General features: G+C 46.0%; 1 protein-coding gene across 6 annotated transcripts in view; it reads left to right on the top strand.

Annotated features, from left to right (window-relative positions):
• The window catches only part of ZFYVE26 (zinc finger FYVE-type containing 26), a 62,807-nt gene that overhangs the window by 25,337 nt on the left and 13,802 nt on the right, over window positions 1-23,668 (top strand). For all 6 annotated transcript variants that reach the window (XM_082384378.1, XM_082384375.1, XM_082384376.1 and 3 more), the window contains 17 exons: window positions 258-476; window positions 1,805-1,907; window positions 2,704-3,449; window positions 4,371-4,567; window positions 6,569-6,673; window positions 8,214-8,336; window positions 8,734-8,910; window positions 10,269-10,515; window positions 11,603-11,701; window positions 13,779-13,942; window positions 14,995-15,131; window positions 17,138-17,169; window positions 17,974-18,110; window positions 19,053-19,273; window positions 21,879-22,026; window positions 22,317-22,526; window positions 23,003-23,221. In XM_082384378.1, the coding sequence (XP_082240504.1) occupies window positions 258-476; window positions 1,805-1,907; window positions 2,704-3,449; window positions 4,371-4,567; window positions 6,569-6,673; window positions 8,214-8,336; window positions 8,734-8,910; window positions 10,269-10,515; window positions 11,603-11,701; window positions 13,779-13,942; window positions 14,995-15,131; window positions 17,138-17,169; window positions 17,974-18,110; window positions 19,053-19,273; window positions 21,879-22,026; window positions 22,317-22,526; window positions 23,003-23,221 (3,284 nt within the window). The remainder of the gene's footprint in view (window positions 1-257; window positions 477-1,804; window positions 1,908-2,703; window positions 3,450-4,370; window positions 4,568-6,568; window positions 6,674-8,213; window positions 8,337-8,733; window positions 8,911-10,268; window positions 10,516-11,602; window positions 11,702-13,778; window positions 13,943-14,994; window positions 15,132-17,137; window positions 17,170-17,973; window positions 18,111-19,052; window positions 19,274-21,878; window positions 22,027-22,316; window positions 22,527-23,002; window positions 23,222-23,668) is intronic.

Genomic DNA, 23,668 nt, shown 5'->3' on the forward strand with positions numbered 1-23,668 from the left:
CTGTTCCACCCGAGACAGGGGTGAAAATGGAACTCTCCACCCTGATTTCTCCAGACTCAAAGCTCTTCCTGGCTGAGAATCACTTGTATAAGCAACCAACTTAGGATTTTATAACTGCCTTGTCAGCGTAGCAGCCAGCCTATAGGATGTCCCACGCAGTGTACAGAGGCGCAGTTCCCATATTGTTTGGAAACTGACCCAAAGCCAGATGCACAGACTCAACACTACATGCCTTCTCCTTTCATAACTCCTCCCAGAGCCCAGGAGTACTCCACTCACCTCCCTGGTGGAGCAGGTGGCCGAGAAAGCTCTGGAGGCAGAGGCCCACCCTGTGTATATCCAGACTCAGCTCCTCCAGAAGAACCTGGGCAAACAGATGCCAGCAGGCGGCAGGCAGACTGACTACATGGGCACCTTCTTCAGGTACTGCAGCACGCTGGCTGCTGTTCTCCTGCGGAGCTTGAGCTCTGAGCCTGGTGAGTAGCAAGAAAGAGAAAATAGAGTCAGGACTGGCCCACAGGTGTTTAGGGGCAAGGAAGAGGAAGGCGCACACTGAAGAGGCTCTGGGTACAGCAGTAGCCGAGGACACTACATGTGAGGTCCTCTCTTACTCACCTCTGTGTTTTATTCACCTTTGTCTCCTTGATGCCTCGTACAATGGTACAGCACATGAGAATATTCAATACGTTTTGATGGCATTAATGACTCAAAAATACCTCTCCCAGATCTTCGATCTATTGTGGATATGAGGACCCACCAGGGGAATTAAGTCTCTGATTCGAGTGCCAGATTCTTACTCAAGTCCGCAGAGCGAGTATTACCTACACTTCAGTCATATCAAAGGGAGCAGGATCAGCTGTTTGTGGCTAGGCCTGCTCCCTGAAGTTTGTCTGTAGTTGGAAGTCTTTAGAACAGTGGTAAGGCGTAGATAAACCTGTGGTCAGCATCCTGTCAAGAATACCTTTTACCTAGAAAAATATCAACAGAAGGGCTTTCCACATAGTTTTGTGTTTTTAAAAAATTTTTTTTCTATTTCTTTATTATTTTGGGGGGGCTGTGTTGGGTCTTCGTTGCTGCACGCGGGCTTTCTCTAGTTGCGGTGGGCGAGCAGGGGCTACTCTTCGTTGTGGTGCGCAGGCTTCTCATTGCGATGGCTTCTCTTGTTGTGGAAGCACGGGCTCTAGGGGCGCAGGCTTCAGTAGTTGCAGCACGCAGGCTCAGTAGTTGTGGCTTGTGGGCTCTAGAGCACAGGCTCAGTAGTTGTGGTGCACGGGCTTAGTTGCTCCACAGCATGTGGGATCTTCCCGGACCAGGGCATGAACCCATGTCCCCTGCACTGGCAGGTGGATTCTTAACCAGTGCGCCACCAGGGAAGCCCTCCATGTAGTTTTTTGTTTGTTTGTTTGTTTTTTGTTTTTTAATTAGTTAATTAATTAATTTATGGCTGCGTTGGGTCTTCGTTTCTGTGCGAGGGCCCTCTCTAGTTGTGGCGAGCGGGGGCCACTCTTCATCGTGGTGCGTGGGCCTCTCACTATGGCGGCCTCTCTTGTTGCGGAGCACAGGCTCCAGACGCGCAGGCTCAGCAACTGTGGCTCACGGGCCTAGTCGCTCCATGGCATGTGGGATCTTCCCAGACCAGGGCTCGAACCCGTGTGCCCTGCATTGGCAGGCAGATTCTCAACCACTGCGCCACCAGGGAAGCCCCCTCCATGTAGTTTTGACACTACTTTTTTATTGATTATAGAAAACAGCGTTGTGAATGTTGCAATCAGTGGTGCAAAGATCACTTTCTTTACTTTTGCAGATCACGTAGAGGTCAAGGTAGGAAACCCCTTTGTTCTCCTGCAACAGAGTTCTTCCCAACTGGTGTCACACCTCCTGCTTGAGCGACAAGTTCCCCCAGAGAGGTAGGAGCCAGGCCTGGGCCTTCCTAATTGTTCATCAAGGAAACCAAGGGCTCAGTGGGGCTGTGTTTGAGTTCAATACAGGAAGTTGAGATTTCTTCCAGACTTTTCCCTTAATTTGCATTTACTCTTATACAAGCTACATTAAAATTCAGTGTGCCTCGTTTCTTTCTCTCTCTCCACCTCTAATGTTTATATTGCAAGTATAAAATTAAGGGGTGACTCTTCACTTATGAGTAGGCAAAAATCCAAAACTCTGATAACACATTAGTTGGCGAGACTGTAGGAAAACAAGCATTCTCACAGATTGCCAGCAGGATATAAATTAGTACAGCCCCTGTGGGAAGGCAGTTTGTCCATATCCACTAAAATGACAAACCACATTTTTGACCTAACAGTCCACCTTGGGGAATTTATCCTTTATTATAAGTATGAAAAATGCTGTATGTACCAAGTCATTTTATTATAGCTTTGTATGGCATAGCCATTGTCCTCTAATAGGAGACTAGTTAAATTCAGTTTCTTCCACATAATGGAATGCTATATAGCTGTGAAAGAAGAATGAGGGGCCTCTCTGTAGAGGGATATGGACAGATCTCCCAGGTGTGTTATTAAGTAAAAAAGCAAGGGGCAGAGAATTGGGTCTAATAGGCTGCCTTTTGAGTTAAAAAGAGAGGGGGTGGGGGAACAATTAGAGAGTCTACATTTACATTTGCTTGTTTACACATAAAGAAATTCTGAGATTGGGTGATGGTGCCCAGGCACTGAGGCCTTACGCCCTCTGCTTCTCTCCCTCCAGGCTGGCAGCCCTTCTGGCCCGGGAGGGTCTCAGCCTGAGTGTGCCACAGGTCATTGTCAGCTGCTGCTGTGAGCCCCTTGCCCTTTGCTCTTCCCGTCAGAGCCAGCAGACATCATCCCTTCTGACCCAGCTGGGCATCCTGACCCAGCTGCATACCTCCCACTGCCTGGAGGACCTCCCACTTTCTACACTGAGCTCCTCAAAGCCAACTGAGAATCCCACGCTGGAGAGAAAGCCCCCCTCCTCCCCCAGGGATTCAGCAGGCCCAGCCCTCACCTCCTCTGCCTTGGCCTTCCTTAAGTCCCGCTCGAAGCTGCTGGCTACCGTGGCCTGTCTGGGGGCTTCCCAGGGGTTAAAGACCACCAAGCCCGGCTTGTCTTGGAAGGAGCTTCGTGGCCGCAGGGAGGTGCCTCTGACTGCAGAGCAGGTAGCCCGGGAGTGTGAGCGCCTCCTGGAACAGTTCCCTATGCTTGAGGCCTCCCTCCTAGCTGCCTGGGAGCCCCTACGAGGGTCCTCCAAGCAGGGGCAGAGTCTGGCAGCGAGTCTCTGCGGCCGGGCCAGTCTCTCTACCGTCCTCCTGGGCCTGCATTCTCCCATAGCCCTGGATGTGCTCACCGAGGCCTTCGAGGAAGCCCTGGTGGCCAGAGATTGGCACCGGGCCCTTCAGCTCACTGAAGTGTACGGGCGAGATGTGGACAACTTGAGCAGCATACAGGATGCGGTCCTGAGCTGTGCTGCGGCAGGTGGTGAGCAGAAAGCCATGCCTCCCTCCTTCACCAGTGGTAATAGTATTGGGCATTCACTGAGTGGATCACCGCATCTGGTGCTCACAGTAACTCTAGAGAAAGGTGCCACCATAATCTCATGATACTGAGAGGCGAACGAGGCTCAGAGGGTAGGAAACTGCCCAGGATAGTCAGTGGTAGAGCAGAGCTTAGAACCCAAGTCCATCGAACTTTAGGACAAGCACTCATAACCAATATCCTCAACCCTGCATGGCAGAATCGTTGTGAAATTCTATAAACTACAAATATCAGAGCCCTGTTTCCAGAAGCCCATGATAGGGTTCAGGCAAGTGTTTGCTTTAAAGTAGGGGTCAGGAAAGTTTTTCTGTAAAGGGCTTTGTAGGCTATACAGGCTCGGTTGCAACTACTTGGCTCTGCCATCATAGCATGAAAACAGCCATAGACAATACATAAACAAGTGAGTGTGGCTGTATTCTAATAAAACTTTATTTATAAAAACAGACTCTGGGCCTGTTTGACAGCTCCCCAGGAGACTTTGATGTGTACCCAGAGTTGAGAGCAATGACCTACAGCCCTCCACTAGGGGGAGCAAGAGCTGGGCGGGCTGTGGGGAGTGGCTTCTGGGCAGGGGCTCAGCTGCCCTGTGGAAAGGAGAAAATCTTTCCTTTTTCTTCCTCTCCTTTCTCCTTTTCTCCCTCTCTTCAGAAAGTCCCATGACTATGATTACATTTGCATAAAGAGAAACAGGGTATAGTATGTCTCCTATAGTGTTCCAAGTGTAAAAACTAATTCAGGTCAGAAGGATCTTCAGGATCCTCCAAGCTCCTGTTCTATGAAATTGAACAAAGCCCTTCTCTTAAAAAGTAACCTGGACTCTTGAGCTCCAGCGCCAGGCTTGCTGAGCATCTTTTTGTCTTGTAGTCAAAGAAGGTTGGCAGTACCTGTTTGCTGTGAAGGATGCATCTCTGAGAAGTCGGCTAACACTGCAGTTTGTGGACCGGTGGCCCCTGGAGTCGTGCCTGGAGATCCTGGCCTACTGCATTTCAGACACAGCTCTCCAAGATGGGCTGGAGTGTGAGCTACAGAGAAAGCTAGCAGAGCTGCTGGTGTATCAGAAGGTATAGGATTCGGCATCAAGAGAAAGGAAATAGGCTTCTCACCTTATTACCAACTCCAGCCTATTCTCATGTGATGGCGGATTTTAAGAAACAGAAAATCTGGGCCTGGCTTTTGCTCTGTATCTGGCTTCTGCTCTGTATCTGGCTTCCATTCTTAGGTGAAGAGCGAGGGAGCCTCTATCTGGTTCCTATTTTATTTACTCCTATAATTTTAAATATGTACATGTCAGACAAGGATTAAAAATTCATAATAAAATTAACACTGGAATGATGCTTTACAGTCCACAATGCCTTTTTCATATGTACAGGCACACCTTTTCTTTACTGCATTTTGCTTTATTGGCACTTTGCAGATACTATGTTTTTTACAAATTGAAGGTTTGTGGCAACCCTGCATTAAGTAAGTCTCTTGGCACCATTTTTCCAACAGCACTTAACTCACTTCATGTCTTTGTGTCACATTTTGATAATTCTCACAGTATTTCAAACTTTTTCATTATTATTATATTTGTTATGGTGATCTGTGATCAGTGAACTCTTTTTTATAACTATTTTTAAAGATTTATTTATCATTTATTTATTTTATTTATTTTTGGCTGCGTTAGGTCTTAGTTGCGGCACGCAGGATCTTTTGTTGCAGTGCGCGGGCTCTTCATTGTGGTGCATGGGCTTCTCTCTAGTGGTGGCGTGCGGGTTTTTTTCTTCTCTAGTTGTGGCACGAAGGCTCCAGAGCGCATGGGCTCTGTAGTTTGCGGCACGTGGGCTCTAGTTGAGGCACACGAGCTCAGTAGTTGTGGCATGCAGGCTTAGTTGCCCCACGGCACGTGGGATCTTAGTTCCCTGACCAGGGATCGAACCCACGTCCCCTGCATTGGAAGGCGGATTCTTTACCACCAGACCACCGGGGAAGTCACTGTGATCAGTGAACTCTGATGTTGCTATTGCAAAAAAACATTATGACTAGATGAATGCTCAAATTAATTGCTAAAACTAATTTTTTAGCAATAAAATATTTAATTAAGGCAGGTACATTTTTTGTAGGCAATGCTATTACACAATTTATAGACTACAGTATAATGTAAACATAACTTTATTTGCACTGGGAAACCAAAAAATTCATGTGACTCACTTTATTATAATATTCACTTTATTGTGGTGGTCTGGAACTGAACCCACAGTATCCCTAAGGTATCCCTGTATATTTGAACTCTTTGTATGTTTTTTGTATATTGTATCTTGTTGTTCAAGAGTTTTTTTTTTTGTTTTTTTTTTGTTCAAGAGTTTTTATAGAATTTAATCTCTATTATGTGTTCTTTAAAGATTGTTTTAAACTTCAGCTAAATTTCAAGAGCCATTTTGAAAGGGATGCATGAGACTGACAGTTTCACAGTGAAAGATTCTTGGATTTATGTGTCATGTTCAAGATCAAGAGGCTCAGGAAGACAGATTTCGATGGTACAGCTACATAACAAGTATACATATATGCTAATTTTTCCATGTGTGCTTGGAACAAAACAGAGCCCAGAGCCCAACCAAGGAAAGTGAAAGTGGCAGGTGAAAAAGATTTTCTTTCCACTCTTCCATAGCAGTTTTCATGCAGAGCTAAAATGCTGCATGAAAGGTGATCCCACAGAGCATTCAGGACAGAAGAATAACCTGTCTAGAGTTTTGAGCTGGAGGGGCAGGGGACAAGTGACTCCAGAAGACTGAACAATCTGCAAAGCACAGAAGCCTCTGAGAATTGTCCTCCAAGTGAAAGGCCCCAATCCTGGCCTCCCCACACAGCCTTTGCTCCCTGATTATACTTGCTGGATAGGTTCTCTCACCTCTCCAAACACTCTTTGTCCCGTTCGTTCTAATCCTTCCTCTCTCCTGGCAAGTTCTGACAGCCTGACTTTGGGACAGAGACCTGGGTATGGCCCATCCCTGGAAACTCCAATGACTTGTTCCTGAGCAGAGAAATTGCAGTGTGGTTTGATAGCTTTTTCTGTCTTTCCTTAGATCCTAGGTTTGCAGGCTACCCCCATGTGGTGTGACTGGCAGACCCTGAGGAACTGTTGTGTCGAGGACCCATCAACTGTCATGAATGTGATTCTAGAAGCCAAGGTACCATTTTCCTGGGTACTATTCCCCTTCCTCCTCTTTCCAGAGTTGCTATGCCTTAGCTGGTTATGTAGACCTCTTTCCGCGTATCAGGGTTCACATTTTTTTCTATGACTACATAACACTTTTTTTTTCTCTTTTGTGTGTGTGAAACTTACCAACATACATAGAAGAATAGAGAATAATACAGTTGACACTTTTGTACTATCACCCTTGTTTTCATACGCAAGATTTCCTACACTGTTTACGGTAGGTACAGAATGTATACCTGGCAGTGGAATTGCTGGATCATGAGGCATGCGCATCCTCACCTTTTCTAAGATGTTACAACGTTGCTCTTCAGATCCGTCGTCCTGTCCCTGTTCTCCCACCCACAGTTCCTGTTGTTCCATCTTCTTAGCAACTTTGGCATTATCCAGCTTTTCACGTTTTTTGCCAATAAGATGGTATGTCATTATGGTGTTAATTTACATTTCCATGATTACTAATGACCTTGATTGTCTTTTCATGTGTTTATTGGACATTTGAGTGCTAAGGAGACTATTTTTTACCCTTTAAGGAGCTGATATACCATAGTTCAAAATGTAGATGTATTTATTCAGATGTTCATTCATCCGGGAAACCTTTATTCACTGTCTGTTATTTACCACTGTGCTAGATGGTGTTGAAACAAAGATAATTAAGCTTAGTCCTTGCCCTTGTGCAGCTCACATTTTGGGAAAGGAGGGAGCAGGGCAGGGCGATGCGAGACACACCCCTGGGTGATTGCGATATACCAAGTGACCGAAGTAAGCCCAGACTATGGTGGGAGCACAGCCAGGTGCCTAAGACAGCCCAAGAAACAAGGAAGCATCCTGAAGAAGGTGGCCCCAGGCAGAGTTGTGGGGAGGGCCTTCCAGATGCCATCATATTAGAATACATGGACAAAGCTCTGGGAAGCTTTAATCCAGAGTTCACAAATTTGGTGTTGGAGGGGGGAGTAACAAGGGGTGATATCAATGGAATCCAACCCCAGCATGTTTGTTTGGCTCATGTAGTATTGCTCTGCAGAATTTTTAGTTTTTCATATTGATTTCGTTGCCAACATTGTAAAATAGGGAATTTTTTTAATTAAAAAAATTTTTTTGGCATTTTTAAAAGTCTGGCACCACTGGGCCTGCACATTCATATGGCAACAGTCAGAGCTGAGTAGGCGCTGTCTCCTTTGGACAGTCTTCTCGGTCTTCCCCACTTCCTTAGTATCTTCCCAGGGCTGACACCAAGTGTCAGTAGCTGTATGTCATCTGTTTCTTTTTTATAGTAGAGCTAAAAGAAAAAGGACATCCTGAACAGTCAGCCTACTTGGATCATTTTCATAACTTACCTTGCCACTCTAGTCCTTTATGATCCCACTTTAATCCCACGGTGAAGTTCCCATCAGCACTTCCCAAACTTTCTTGGGGCTTTAGCAGACTCAAGACTGCTGAGAAAAATCAGTCAAGAGCTGGATGAGTGACAAGGCCAGGAATTTAAAGGGATTGAAGGCATGTGTGTTTCCTTCCAGGAGTATGAGCTGTGTGAGGAGTGGGGCTGCCTATACCCCATTTCAAGAGAACATTTAATCAACCTACATCAAAAGCATCTTCTCCACCTTCTAGAAAGAGGAGATCATGAAAAGGCTCTGCAAGTAAGCCTCCAACTCTTCCCAGTTTTCTTTTGGCAGGGGACGAGAAGGTTAGTCAAATCAGGTGGCTCTGTTCCTGCTGGATCCCATGCAAAGTATTTGCAGTCTCAGATCTGCCCCTCCATGTCCTTCAGGAGCTGTCCTTCAGGAGTCATCTTCCCTATAGGTGCCTAGCCCTGCATTAGGTGCCAGATGGGCAGCTGGGTCCAAGACTCTGCTGATCTCTGGTCCTGTCAAAGCCATCATATGTGAAGCTTCGGGGGTGGTGAAAAAATGAGTGCAGAGAAGGGGTTAATCCACAGTGACTAAACCTAAAGGTTCTGTTCTCAAACAAAACAAGGCTGGACTAAGAGTTCTTCTGCAGGTCTCACCTTTCTCCTCTACCTTCCTCCTGCAACAGCTCCTGCGAAGAATTCCTGACCTCACCATGTGCCTTGAGGTCACAGAGCAGTCCCTCGACCAGCACTGTAGCTTGGCCACTTCTCACTTCTTGGCCAACTACCTCACCACCCACTTCTATGGAGAACTGACCGCTGACCGATGCTGTGAAATCCAGGCACTGTACATGGGATCCAAGGTCAGGAGGAGAAGGGGGTGTTGGGAAAGCATGCCTGAGGGAGGGACTGCTGGCCCAGCACCCACTTCAGAACTTGCCCTTCCAGGCACCTGCCATCCTTGACCTGTGGTATATAAAATCTTGACCCTAACAGCCCACCACATCCCTTAGGACTTCCCGTTCTCTTACTGCTCTGCCTCCAAAGTGAATTTTACTGTCCTCTTAAGTTCTCTTTATGCTTTCCTTGGCATCTGCTCTACCAGGGTTTCTCAATTCTGACCATGAATTAGAATCACCTGGACTTTCTAAAAATAGCAGTAGTTAATCTCCACCCTAGAGTAATTAAAACTGAACCTCTTGGGACAGGGCCTGCCTGTCTTCCAAAAGGATTCTGATTCGAGGATTTAAAACTACTGCTTTAAATCCTTAAAAGTACTTTGTGCTAAAGGAAAAGGGTTAATTGTCTAGGCAATGAGATAAGTCTTCACCTTTGAGGTGTAACCTTGGAGACACTAATAGAAGAAATTATAAGCTAGAAAAAGTAATCCAGTGAAGGAGAGTTTGGGGAGAGATAAGGCCTTCTAACTCTCTAATAATGATTCTGATTGGAAGTCATATATACTGCCCCCTGAGTGTGGAACTCGCCCCATGAATAGAATGAGTGCTGGGAGAGCCATGAATATGACCACTAGCCCACTTGCTAAGAGTTCAGCTAGGTAAAATGATTCTAAAGAGGATACACTTTTTTTGAGGGGGGGGGGGATGTACTGTACCTAAATGGAATCTTTGAAAATTGGCAATGAGCAGAGCCAGTGAACGTATTTCAAGCCCAGTGATAACAACCTCCAGGAGGAATTTAGAGTCATCACTCACCTGTAGAACACTGGAGGTGCCAGGTTTAGTCCACCTTATATTGCTTATTCTAGTAAAGCCTCAAATGGACAGAATGGTGGCTTTAAGGATCAGACAGAGGTCAACCATGCCTGGTTGGTCTAGGCCAGGGGTCAGGAGACGACCACCTGTGGGCCAAATCCAGTCCTCTGCCTGCATTTATAAATCAGGTTTTATTGGAACACAAGCCGTGTACATTCATTTACCAGTTGAGTAGTTGCCACAAAGACCTTATGGCCAATGAAGCCTAAAATATTTACTATCTAAACCTTTACAGAAAAAGTTTGCCAGCCCCTCTTCTTGATTGCCACCTGGAGGATTTAGAGAGGGGTCCAGCCTTGCCTCCTGAGAGACTCCTAGCCAGTTTCAGTAGCTGGCCAAGTGCCATGTGGTCCCAGATACCCTTCCCCCTTCCCAGTAAGAATCTTGGCTTTCTTCTGAAATTCGTGTCCTGTTTTCTTCACTCTGTGGCTCTGCCCCACACCCAGGTCCTGCTAACCCTGCCCGAGCAGCACCGGGCCAGCTACTCCCACTTGTCCTCTAACCCCCTGCTCATGCTGGAGCAGCTGCTCATGAACATGAAAGTGGATTGGGCCACCATGGCCGTGCAGACTCTGCACCAGCTGCTGGCCGGCCGGGAGATTGGCTTCACCATGGACGAGGTGGACTCGCTGCTTTCCAGATACGCAGGAAAAGCCCTGGACTTTCTGTACCCTCTGCGGGAGAAACGCTCAGGTAACTGCCAGCATCCTCGATGGGGGTTCTACATGGAGAAGGAGATACCATGCTACATCCTTAGTTTTCATTTTTCCTCTTTTATAATTTTGAGTTGATTGAGAGTGAAAGGATACACTTCAGGAGAGATAGCTCTTTTATATAGGAGAGATCTCAGTCTTGGAGGAAGTGGCAGGATAACCAGAATGAAAGGATGGTAGATAACCACCACGTGCATAATAATATAAAGGTTCGGGGAACAAAACATGCTGGGGGGTACTTCTCTGGTGGCACAGTGGTTAAGAATCCGCGTGCCAATGCAGGAGATACGGGTTTAATCCCTGGTCTGGGAAGATCCCACATGCTGCAGAGCAACTAAGCCCGTGCACCACAACTACTGAGCCTGCATTCTAGAGCCCGTGAGCCACAACTACTGAGCCCGCGTGCCACAACTACTGAAGCCCACACACCTAGAGCCCGTGCTCCACAACAAGAGAAGCCACCGCAATGAGAAGCCTGCACACCGCAACGAAGAGTAGCCCCCACTCGCCGCAACTAGAGAAAGCCTGCGTGCAGCAACGAAGACCCAACGCAGCCAAAAATAAATAACAAAAACATGCTGGGGGTGATTTCTGTCTGGCCTTGGTGCACTGGGCTCCTAAGTGCCATCATTTTGTATTGAGGGTATGCGCTATTCCCAGGATCACATCAGATGTCACTAGTGTGTGAACTGACTCAGCCTCTTCTAGAATGAAGAAAATGAAATAAATGGGGGCTAATGTTCCCAGCCAGCTTTTTTTTTCTTACTCCCTACCCTCCAGGACCACCACTTAAATGTCTTCTACTTCCCCAGGGCATCTTTAGATTTATTTTGTAAAATCCTAGTGTCTACTTCATTTATCTCACGTGCCTAACATAGTTTGTTTATTGAGGCATTTAAGAAGCATGCTTGCTGTCGTCTTAGAAGTACCTCTGCCATTCTTTGCATACCTAGTAGAGTCATGGTATGACAGTCAGCAAAACCAACAGGGCTTTGAACTAAATGCCTAGCACAGCAAGTAAGGATGTTTATGATAGAACAATCTGTCAACATTTTCCCTCCCTACAGATTCTGTGATTCACCTCCAGGAAATTGTCAGTCCGGCTTCAGACCTCGAGACCTTGTCTAGGTCACCATCAGCGGAGTTCTCTTCTGTTGCTGCTCCTGGTAAGGACAGGTTCTGAGAGTTACCCATTTTTCAGTTTAATCTTGCCTTACTCTGATTTTCTGATTCTTTTGCTTCTTTTTTCATTTCCAGTCACAACATTCTTATTAATTGTTTTTCTTGATTCATTCCAGCTTTTTGTATCCCAGAAAATTCAACATACAATCGATTCTTATTATTTGCAGTAGTATATCTGTGAAGGCTCCACAAACACTGAATTAGCAAATACCAAACCATTGCTGCTAGGGAAAACACACGCATGCGCATGTGTGTATACACGTGTGGACATGCATATACACACAAACACACACACACACACATTTCACATACATTATAATCTCAAATTGAAAGCAATTCATCCCAGTAGATTCTATTTTCTTTATTTTATGAAAGAGAAAAAGAGGTTCAGGGTGTTAAAGTGACTTGCCTGAAGCCACCCCATTAATGAGTGCCTAATGAGCCTTTGGGATTCAAACCCTGTCCAAATAGCCCCAGAGTGGAGCTTCTTACACTACCCTGCTGCACTGTCCCTACCATCTGCATCCTCTGGTCATCTCTGTATGAGAGCTGAGATAAGAAAACAAAACATTACCTTGTTCAACCCCAGATGAGAAGCTGTATACCAGGCAACTCAAATTATTCACCACTCTGTGCATGTCTGCAAAAGCAATGCAAATATTGATTTTGAGGTTACAAACAAATTTTAGCGAGTAGGCAACTTCACAAATACGGAATGTACTAATAAGGAGGATCGACTTATTTAGTCCTCATGTTCATTCTGACCCTGTCCTGCAGGTAGTTATTTATGTCTGTCACCCACACAGGGTGCAAGGTCCTTGAAGGCCTCTGCCATGTCTTGGTCACCCCTTTTCACCACCCCTCTTCTCCCACAGTCTCCTGACTTTTGCCCAATGGCCTACACTCAGAAGCAGCTCAGCAAGTGTTTGTTTTGCCAACAGTTAGGAGAGCAGGCTTCTGGGGACAGGTCGACAGCCCCTCTTCTTCTGGGTGCTGCGAAGAGTCACTGTGTTTTTCCAGTTCTCTTTTTCTGTGACCTGCCAACATCATTCTGCTAGTTGACAAGAAATCTCCTTAGATATCATAAAACAAAGACCGTGGCATTTCGTGGCCATGCTTTGAGAATTAGCCATGCTTCACAATAATCAGCAGACCTGACAGAAGGGCTCAGACATACAGGGATATGAGCAGCTTCACAGATCTGCATAAGTCAGCCTGAGCAGCTTTGGTTTACTTAATTTTTTTAACTTTTTACTACAGAAAATTTCCAGTACACGAAAGTAGAGAGACCAGTGTAATGAAGCGTCACATACCTATTACCCAGCTGCAATGTTTATCATCTCAGTATGACCATTCTTGTTTCATCTTTACCCCTGTCCCTCTACTGGATTATTTTGAAACAAATCCTAGATATCATACCATTTTGTTTATAAATAAAACAGTGTATATCTCTAAAAGGTAAGGACGTTTATAAAACAAAACCATAACATCATTCTCATACCTAAAACCAAATTAATGATTCCTTATTATTATCAACTATCCAGTCACTATTCAGATTTCCACAGTTGTCTCATGAAGATTTTTTTTAGAATTGGTCTTTCTAGAATCAAGATGTAAATAATGTCCACACATGGCATTTGGCTAAACTCTCTCTTAAATCTGTTTTAATCAATAGGTTCCCCTACCTCTTTTTATTTGTGGAGGAAACTGGGTCATTTGTCCTTTAGAGCGTCCCACACGGTGCATTTTGCTGATTATCACCCCATGGCAATCTGGGTCTCCGTCCCCTGTGTTTTCCAGTACACTGGTAGATAGATCTGGAAGCTTGATTTGATTCAGGCTTAATATTTTTTGGTTAGTATATTTTATAGGTGGTCGTGTGCCTTCCATCAGGAGACACACAATGCTCTTTTTGCAGTCAGCCATCAATGATCAATAACTGGATCTATGATATCAGTAGGGGTTTGTAAAGTGGTACAGTTCTAACTCTCTCATCCCTTCTTTGTTTATTAGCTGGACTACTGATCACCTTTTACTCTGACTTCTGGCTTTGACTCCCAGGTGTCTCCATTGTGCATTCCCCCAGTCCGAGAGAGAGGAGCTTCCCACAGAGTCAGCCGCCACTGGAGTTTGTGCCCCCAGCAACGCCCCCTGCCAGGCACCAGTGGGTACCGGATGAGAGTGAGAGCACCTGCATGGTCTGCTGCAGGGAGCGCTTCACCATGGTAAGCAGCATCCATCTCTGGCTTTACCTGCAGGAGAAGTTAAAGGAAATCTCTACTTCCTGAGCCTGAGTTTATAGTCACCTCCTGTCCCCAAGAGGGCATGAGTATGTTCAGAAGAACTAACTACCAGATCTAAGGCTCTGGGTTTATCTTTGACCTGACCAGAATATATTTTCTGAATTTAGACAGATGGTAGACACCCTCAAGGAGCCTTAAATTCTAAAATCTCTGCCATTCTCATGAAATAAATAAAAAGAGCCAGAGTGGTATTGCACGGGAGAAGTCACCAAATGCCGGGGCATCTCGTTTCTAGCTCCTGTGTCTTTCGCAAAAAGACGGGTGACCTGGTAATGGTTTTATGTGCTGGCGCCAGATGACCTCAGTTCTAATACCAGCACTGCCTCTTACTAGCAATGTGACTATTAACTTTCTCAGTCTCAGATGCTCACTTGTAAACTAGGGATGATAGGTTATTTGGCTCATGGAGCTATAAACACTGACTACAGTAACAAATGTTACCACACTGAACACAGTACCTGACTGGCACAACAGCTCCGCCGATGAAAAGGATGATGATGTAATTTCTCTGTGTCTGTTTCCTCCTCGTGTATAAAAGCGGTGTAATATATCTATCAACCTCTTATGATGAAATAAGGCAGTATTTGTAAAAGCATCTTGAAAAAAGGACACTTTTTCATCATCATCAATACCATGTAGACATGTGATCCTCACTGGCTGAGAAAGTCACTTCTTCCCCACTGCTTTTTGCGGTGTCTTCACATGTTTCCTCCACAAACAGGCAAGACTTGTCAGGAGCTGTTGAAAAACTGTCCATGACTTGGACATCTTTGTCCATCAGATGAGAGAGATCTTTAAATGTCAGCTTCTTGAAGGCAAGGACTAGTGTGTTCTTTCTCAATAGAGGCCCAAGCACATGGTATTGTTAGTAAGTCACAGGTGGCTAATTCCAAGGATAAATGTATTGACGGCTGCTCACAGGTCCTGCAGTCTCACCTTCTCTTCCTCCTTCTCTTCCTGATGACACTCCTCAGTTTAACAGGCGTCATCACTGTCGCCGCTGTGGTCGGCTAGTGTGCAGTTCCTGCTCCACTAAGAAAACGGTGGTGGAAGGCTGCCGAGAGAACCCTACTCGCGTGTGTGACCAGTGCTATAGTTACTTCAACAAAGAGTGAGTGTCCTGCAGCGGGGCCGCTGCTGCTATTGACCACTGCACCCTCCCCCAGGTTCTGACACTCCTAGGAGTCTCATTATGGAAAGCGTCTCAAATCTGAGCAATTACAAAAAGTTTTCATTTCACATTCACACTGAAATGCCATTAACTCTACAGTGTAATGTTTGACCCTGGTCAGAGAGACTTCTAAGAGAGGAAGTAGGGGTGAATAGAAGCAGAGATCAGAGCTCTTACATGATGTTCTCTCTGGGATCAGGACACTTAGTTCTTCGGCCTGTCCCCTAACTGAGGCCATTGGCCTGTCCCCTAACTGAGGCCATGGGCCTGTCCCCTAACTGAGGCCATGGATCTTAGTTTTCCAACAACCTCACCTCTTTTCCAGCCACTCTTGCTTCAGTTGGTCTCAGCTGGACTCCAAAAGACACGTTCAGCTACTGAATGTTGGGGCCTCACTTGCATCAGCTCTCACTAAGCTCATCATTCTGGCTTGTTATCCACAACTAGAAGAGTCCACACACTTTCCTGTGCACAGTTCAGCTGAGAACAAGCCTCAGAAACTGCTCATGCCTCTGGCAAGACAGGTCAAGACTGTGTTTGCCAGCCCAGTATTGCTCAATCTTTTCCACTACTTCTAGCAGCAGAGGAGGGTGAAACTAAGACTCCTAGAGCGTGTGGGAATATGAGCCAAAGCAGCCATCCAAGAGGAAAATTACTTTGACTTCTTCATGTTTTACTAACAGACTTAAAGGGATTTTACATTCTGCCCAATAGCTCAACAGCATTTTCGTGTTTCTTTTACTATGAACATTTTTTTAACATTATTTACCATGGTGATTACTGACCTGATAGGAAGGAAGACATGCCGCGTTCATACCACAGTTTCTGTGACCCTGGCGTACCACTGCCTCCCTCTGGGTGGGGGACAGGGAAATTACCCATTTTTCATACTGCTGAGATTTGAAATGAGCAGTTGGTATCAGTGAGGATTCTTTCATTCAGCAATCACTGAGCAATAATCACTTTGCCCTCGAGGAGCCCCCATTTTAGTGGGGAGACAGCCAAAACACAGACCACAGAGCCCTTGGGTAAGTGCAGTGCGGAGACACACCCAGCTTAGCCCAGTGATCAGGAGGGTTTTCTAGAGGTGTGGCACTTGGTCTGAGACTTAGAGGATGAGAAGTTGGTAGGAAAAGAAGCCGAAACAGAGCATGCCCAAAAGTGGGAGTAACAACTGCAAAGGTAGGGGCAGGAGAAAATGTGAGTCCTTTGAGGAAGTGTAAATAGGTAAGTGATGGGCTAAGGTTCTGGACTCAGAGGCTGGCAGCTGAGCTGGGAGGACCTAGGGAATGGCACAAAGGCTTGGAGCTTGCTCTTTGACAGCATGGGCTGGGGTTGACCAGAAGGCTCCTCGTGCAGGTGATAGACTTGGGCTGTGGCTTGTGACATTGGAATTTAGTGGTTGGTGGCACCAACTGAACTTGATCAGAGCCCGTAGCAGTGTGGGGAGGACTTTTACGGGTTGAGCAGAGGTCATGGGTGGTAGGAGATGGTCTCAAGAGGCAGCCAAGCCATAAGGAGCTTTGTCTGCTAAACTGCAAATGTGGAATATTTTACCCTGAGGAGCTATCAAAGAATTTTAAGCAGAAGCATGACCAGATTTGCATTTTTGAAAGCTTGCTGTAGCTACAAAGTAGAGAATAGCTTGGTAGACTCAAGGAGACCAATTGGGAAGCTATTGCAAAGGCTCTAGCATTAAATGATGAGGGCCCTCTCTGAGGCAGGGATGAGGAGAGAGATGGGGACATTTAAACAAGTATTTTAAATGGAACGGGCAAGAAGTGGTAAGTGGTTGGCTGTGACAGGTGAGGGAGAGAAAAGAGTTTTGGATGATTCCCTGATAATCTCACTCGAGTAACAGTAAAGGTCAGTGCTATACACTAAGCTCAAAACAAAGAGCACGAGGCGGGATTCAGGCATTTCACTTTTTCTTTCTCTGTTTCCAGTGCGCCAGAGGAGAATCCAGGACAACCAGGAGGTAAGGCTGAATCACATTCCCTGTGACTTTTTTTTTTTTTTTTTTTTTTTTTTTTTGCCGCACCACCCAGCTTGTGGGATCTTTAGTTCCCCAAACAGAGACTGAACCCACGCCCTCGGCAGTGAAAGCGTGGAGTCCTAACCACTGGACCACCAGGGAATTCCCTCCCTGTGACTTTTTGTCTCTATGCTCAAGTTGGCTCTTCCTTCAGCATATCTGCTGTAACTGACACCCTCAGTGGCAACTCGGTCCAACAGGTTGACCAAAGAAAATTCTTGGCATTTCTGTCAGGCTATTTCCCTTAAGGTTTGTCATCATATTAACCTATCATACTGGCCCATTAGCTTCCAGCATCGAGAAGGCCAGCAGCCAAAGAATTTGGTCCTTAACTTTTAGTAGCTTATTTCTCTTTCTTCCCCCCCCTAGGTTTCCCTTCACCACCATCCTGCCTTCCAATGCTCCCTCCTTCCCCTCGGTAATCACTATTAATAGTTTGGGCAGGTTAGTTTTTAGAATAGCCAGTGGCTCATCCCTCCATTTGGGAAGCATGCACCATTCATAGTTTCTCGTGTGAAGCAACAAGTTTGTGTGACAAACATTGTAACACTCATTCCAGGTCTGTGCCTGGAGAAGAAAGTTTGAGGTACCCAAGGTGGTCTCCTAAAGGAAATAAAAGGGACCAAAAGGAGAGGAAGGGCCCTAAGATATCAGGCAGGGATCTGCCTGCAGCTCGTGGCTCCCTGGGCTGGGCTAGACTGGACTGCCGGCCAGTGAATGACACATGAACGACATTTGTCTTCTCAGCACCAGACAGCCCCAAGAGCGAAAGCCCTCCATACTCAGCTGTGGTGAGAGTCCCCAAAGCAGCTGAGGTGGAATGGATTTTGGATCTGAATGAGGAGGAAAATGAGCTGGTGCGGAGTGAATTTTACTATGAGCAGGTAATAGCAATAAAATGTGACGGTCATTTGAGTTTCCTTATGATGTGTAGTAGCATGGCAGGAAACGCAGAGTTGGGCAAACACAAGCAGGCCTTCACTTGCTTACAGTGTAATATCATGGGAGCTAAGACAAGTAAACCAGTTAAAGCAGAAAATGAGGAACAGCTTGAGAAATACACAAGAGGAAATCAGGAAAGGCTTCGTGGAAGAGGTAGCATTTAAGAGGAGCCTTGGAAGTGCAGTAGGAGTTTGACAAGCAGAAGTTGGGGTGTCCTGAGTGGAGTGAGGATAGGAGAAGGACAAAGAGTTCCAAACTCAGACATCCAAGCGAAGGCACAGTATCAAAAATGATTGGGGAATTAGAAGTGGTTTAATTTGGAGAGAACATAGGGTGTTAATAGAGAGGCAGGAAAGGTAGGGTTGAAATAGGCTATTTATGTGTAGGGCCTTGCACTCTGCAGTAAGATATATGTACTTGGTAGGCATCAGGGCCATGGAAGGTTTCAGAGTGTGCTTTAGGAATATTAATTTAGCAGCACTGTTTCTAGTGGCTTGAAACAAAGACTTCTCCAGGTAGCCAGACAAGCAAGATGACTATCATCCAAGCCAGCATTAAGGAGCACCTGCGCTAGTGGGACAGTAGACTAAAAAAGAAGGGCACCTACAGACATTCCCAAGAAGTAGGTAACACGTGGACACAGCTGCCTTCCTCCCTGTAAGGAGACAAAAACCTAGCAGCCAGAACTTTGCCAGTGCTACTTAGAACTTCTGAAGTATGTTTAGCTCTACTTCTGCTTTGCTGTGGGATTTTTGCCTCCTTCCCTCAGGATTTTTCAAGCTTTGTGAAACGGGAAGAATAATTCCTCCCTCCCAGCTACATTTGAAGACTTGCTTTGTTCCAGGAACTCACAGTGTGCTTCTCTCCTCTTCCACCTGGGCCAGGCCCCCAGTGCCTCCTTGTGTATCGCCATCCTGAATCTGCACCAGGACAGCGTTGCCTGCGGCCACCAGCTGATTGAGCACTGCTGCAGGCTGTCCCAGGGGCTCACCAACCCGGAGGTGGATGCAGGGCTGCTCACAGACATCATGAAGCAGCTGCTGTTCAGCGCCAAGATGATGTTCGTCAAGGCGGGCCGGAGCCAGGACCTGGCTCTTTGTGACAGGTAAGTGGAAATGAGTCTCTCTTCTTTTACATGGTGGTCATGTCTATCCAGCTTCTTTTTCTCACCCTACTGTGGGTTTTCACCTCCCAATCCTCTGACAAGACATGCTGAACTGTTTTGCATCTCCCTTTGACGTTGATGAAATGCTGTTACCAGATCACAAGCAGTCTTTCCTCTCCCTACGTTGACAGCCTGTGTTCTTCTCTTTCCCTGAGTGGATCCTCAAGGCAGGTTCTCTAGCTATAGAGTCTTTCTTTTCCAGTTGGAAAGAAAGACTGGTTAATTTGTAATGAAAATCAATTTTGGAGAGCACCTTTAGTCTCTGTGGAACTTTCTGGCTTTTAAAGGAGATGTGTCCTCTACCCTAGTCTTGACCAAATTCGGACTGTGGCCTCAGGGAGTTCTGGGTAACAGATCTATCAAGCACACTGCGGACTGGTCTATCCCTATGTCCCAGGGAGGAATGTGAGTCATAAAGTAGAAGTTTCTATGGAAAAGCGAGGATTAGGCCCCAGCTCCCTACACAACCTGCTCTGCCTCCATTCATTAACCTGACAGTGAAAACTCCCAATTCCCGGCTTATCCACCCAGATGTGTGACTCACGTTGTGCATTCCCAGCTCTCAGTCCTAGCCAGATTTGAGAGCGAAGAGCATAATTTTCTTTGACGTGTCAGTGCTTCAGGCACTTGCCCAGAGTACTGGCCTGCAAACTCACCAGATAACAGAGAGCACAGTGGCTCTCAGCTCCACCGCTTCCTAGCTCTGTAATCTTAGAGTCTGTTAACCACTCTGGGCCTCAGTTTCCTCCTCTAGAAAATGGGGGTGATAATAATACTTATTTCATATGGCTGTAAAGTGAGAGTACTGTATCCATATAAAGGGCTAAGAACTGAGCCTGTGTACTCCAAAAATGTTAGTTTTATTATTCTTATTAGCAAAAACCAGAAGGTTGAGAAAGGCAGAAGGAGGTAGGACAGAAAGTGGAAGGAAATATAAAGGAGTTAATTTCACTCATATCAAGAGGCAAAAGATTCTACATCATTTTTCAAGTTGACAAATGAAATATGAGCTGTATAATATGTTAAATACAATTTTTTTAAATAACCATGAAAAGAACCAAAACTCTACAAATTTATCAGAAATGGAGGAGAAGGGAAGGAAAGAACAGAAACCATTTTATATAGCAAAAGGTAGAATTTAAGGCAAAAATAAAGATATATCTAAATATTTCTCAACTATCAGAAATGTAAATGAGATAAAATCTTATTAACAGAAAAGGATACTTAGATGGGGGCTGGAGAACAAATCTAACAGCAAGTCCTATACTTCCTTCAAAATCTAATATAGATGGAGGAAATATCCACTTTGGGCTAAGGGAGCAGAAATTAAGGAAGTCCTTGCTTCGGTAGGATTCTCACCCATCCCCAGGTGCCATGGGCTTCTCTGACGCTTAATAGCAGTGGTTTCAAATTACACATTCTTTCTCCCCAGCCCTGGAATCGGTACACTCACCCCAGGGAATCGCTGCACTTGTGCCCAGTTGCTGATGATAGTAGATTCATCTCTCATGTGTGTTTAGAACTCCTGGTTTGCAGAGTATTTTTCCACTGTTTTTAACTCATACCTTCTTCTGTAGACAAATAAATAAATGTTTAAAAACAAAACTCACACCACCTGTTACACACGTCCAATACATTATGATACCGAATTTGCTTTTACACACTATACTCTCCCCTGCCCATCCCCACTAGGTTGAGAATCACTGATGTACTAAATCCCTTTCCAGGGAAATCAGTGGACAAGTCAGGATCCGCAGAGGGTTTTGATAGAATTATGATACAAGATTCAAGAACCTTGAGTGTAGGCCTGTCTCAGGCAGGGCTAAACAGAATGATCCCAGACAGCTCTCTGGGCTCCGTTGTTATAAGGTTTTTGCAATCACCAGGTGTCAGGAATAAGATCAAAGGCAGCAGTCCTAGTAACAAGAGTCCATCCTTAACCCAGAGAAAGGATGTCAAGTCCAGGGCACTCGAATCTGAGGCCCCTGCCCAGCAGCACCTCCAGAGGATGGTAGTGATGTGACCTCTGTACTGACCGGGAGTGCTGGCTGCCGATACAGTCCATATACGCTCTCCCAAGCAAGCAAGGTTCCAGAGAAGCAAAAAGAAACGGGTAGCTTGCGAGCTCCCAGCGTTCGGTATAAAGGCCTTGCCTCAAAATAGGAGACCTGAGTGTCCCGGAGCGTCCGTACTCCATGTATTGATAGCTAACGTTTGATGAGTGCCTACAAAGCTCTAGACACCACCCTAAGCTCTTTTCCTTCGGTTATTTCATTTTATCCTTAAAACTCCCTGTTATTCTGTCCATTTTACAGATGAGTAAATTGAGGCTGAGAAAGGTTAACTAACTTGCCCAAGGTCATAGAGCCGCTAAGTGATAGAGTTGAGTTTCCGAGAGTCTGACTCCAGAGTCTTTTCTCCCATGTACCTCACAGTTCTCATTATCACATTTCACATTGGAAATGAAATAGAAAACCTTTAAGGAGCACCTGTTCTTGGGATGACCCTGTGGAGCCTCACTGCCTTGCCCTTTTCCTCCCTGTAGCTACATCAGCAAGGTAGATGTGCTGAATATTTTAGTTGCTGCTGCCTATCGCCACGTGCCATCTCTGGATCAGATCTTGCAACCAGCCGCAGTAACCAGGCTAAGGAACCAGCTTTTGGAAGCTGAGTACTACCAACTGGGCGTTGAGGTGAGGCACAGACAAAGCTGACATCTACCCCAACGAGTTACCTTCTCTAGTTGTCCTTGGCCATGGGGAGTGTCTAGGGCATGTCCAGTTTGCCAGCGTGAGAGTAATGGCAGGTGGGGTGGTAGGGAGGGAAATGATTGACACCAAGGGGATAGAATCGGTCTTTGGGACCGACACCAAGGGGATAGAATTGGTCTTTAGGACCAACACCAAGGGGATAGAATCGGTCTTTGGGACCCTCAGGCATGGCTGTGGGTGCCTCTTCCTAAAAGGAGCAGTTTTTCCTCCAGGTCTCCACAAAGACTGGCCTTGATACCACCGGGGCATGGCACGCTTGGGGCATGGCCTGCCTCAAAGCTGGGAACCTCGCCGCTGCACGGGAGAAGTTTAGTCGCTGTCTGAAGCCCCCTCTCGACCTCAATCAGCTGAGTCATGGCTCAAGACTGGTACAGGATGTGGTTGAGTACCTGGAGTCCACAGCGAGGCCACTTCTATCCGTGGTAAGAGCACAGCAGGCAGAGGGTGGGCTCCAGGGCCAGGGGGAGGCCCAGGAGCAGTAACGGCCTGGGGAGAGTATCAGCTTCCATTCAGCTGACAGTGGCAGCCCTGGCTCAGAGCTGTCAGGTTTGGATTTCGTTCTTTCCATTATATATGGTTAGATAAGTCATAAAGAGTCAAATTTCAAGAAAAAAAGAAAACTAATTTTAAAACAATGAAAATCACATATAATCCCATACCCAGACTTAAGCAATATTTAGATTTTAGTGAGTTTTCTTTGTTATGTTTTTGATTTAATTGGTGTTATACAGTTTATAATATATAGAATTTTATATCCTGCCTGTTTTCTACCCTTAAAACTATGTAATAGTGAGCACTTTTCCACATTGTTAAATATTCTTTGAAAACAGTATTTCCAGCGGCTGCTGAGAACTCCCTGAGTTCCACTGTTCCCTCACACTCTGTCCTCTCTTGGCAGCAAGATGATGATTACTTGGCCACCTTGAAAGAGCTGGAAGCTACCCTTCGGACCCAGAGCCTCTCTCTGGAGGTGATTCCTGAAGGGAAGATCATGAACAACACCTACTACCAAGAATGCCTCTTCTACCTGCATAACTACAGCACCAACCTGGCCATCATCAACTTCTATGTGAGGCACAGCTGCCTGCGGGAAGCCCTGCTGCACCTGCTCCACAAGGTGGGACTTGCAGACATGGCTCTCACACGGCAGTGCCTGCTTTGCCCACTTGGCTTGGCCCATCCAGTTTTCATGGAGGCAATAACCCCCCTTAACCTTACCCCAGGGTTGAGCTATGAGATCATCTCTGGCAAAGTCAGGTCCAAATGGTAAATTCTAGGGAATTCCCTGGTGGTCCAGTGGTTAGGACTCCACACTTTCACTGCCGAGGGCCCGGGTTCAATCCCTGGTCGGGGAACTAGGAACCTGTAAGCCTCATGGTGCAGCCAAAAAAACAAAGCAAAACAAAACACAAATGGCAAATTCTATCTGCACAAATCATGATTTGATGAGTGTGCGAAAGTCTTAACCTGGATCCCAGATGGCCCTTCTGACTGGCAGTGACAAATTTCATCCCTTCTCCCAGAAATTTAGCAGAACCAAGTAATAGCTGAGAGCATGGTCTCT

This window comes from Balaenoptera borealis, assembly GCF_965194805.1.
Source record: "Balaenoptera borealis genome assembly, chromosome: 3".
NCBI classification, from domain to species: domain Eukaryota; kingdom Metazoa; phylum Chordata; class Mammalia; order Artiodactyla; family Balaenopteridae; genus Balaenoptera; species Balaenoptera borealis.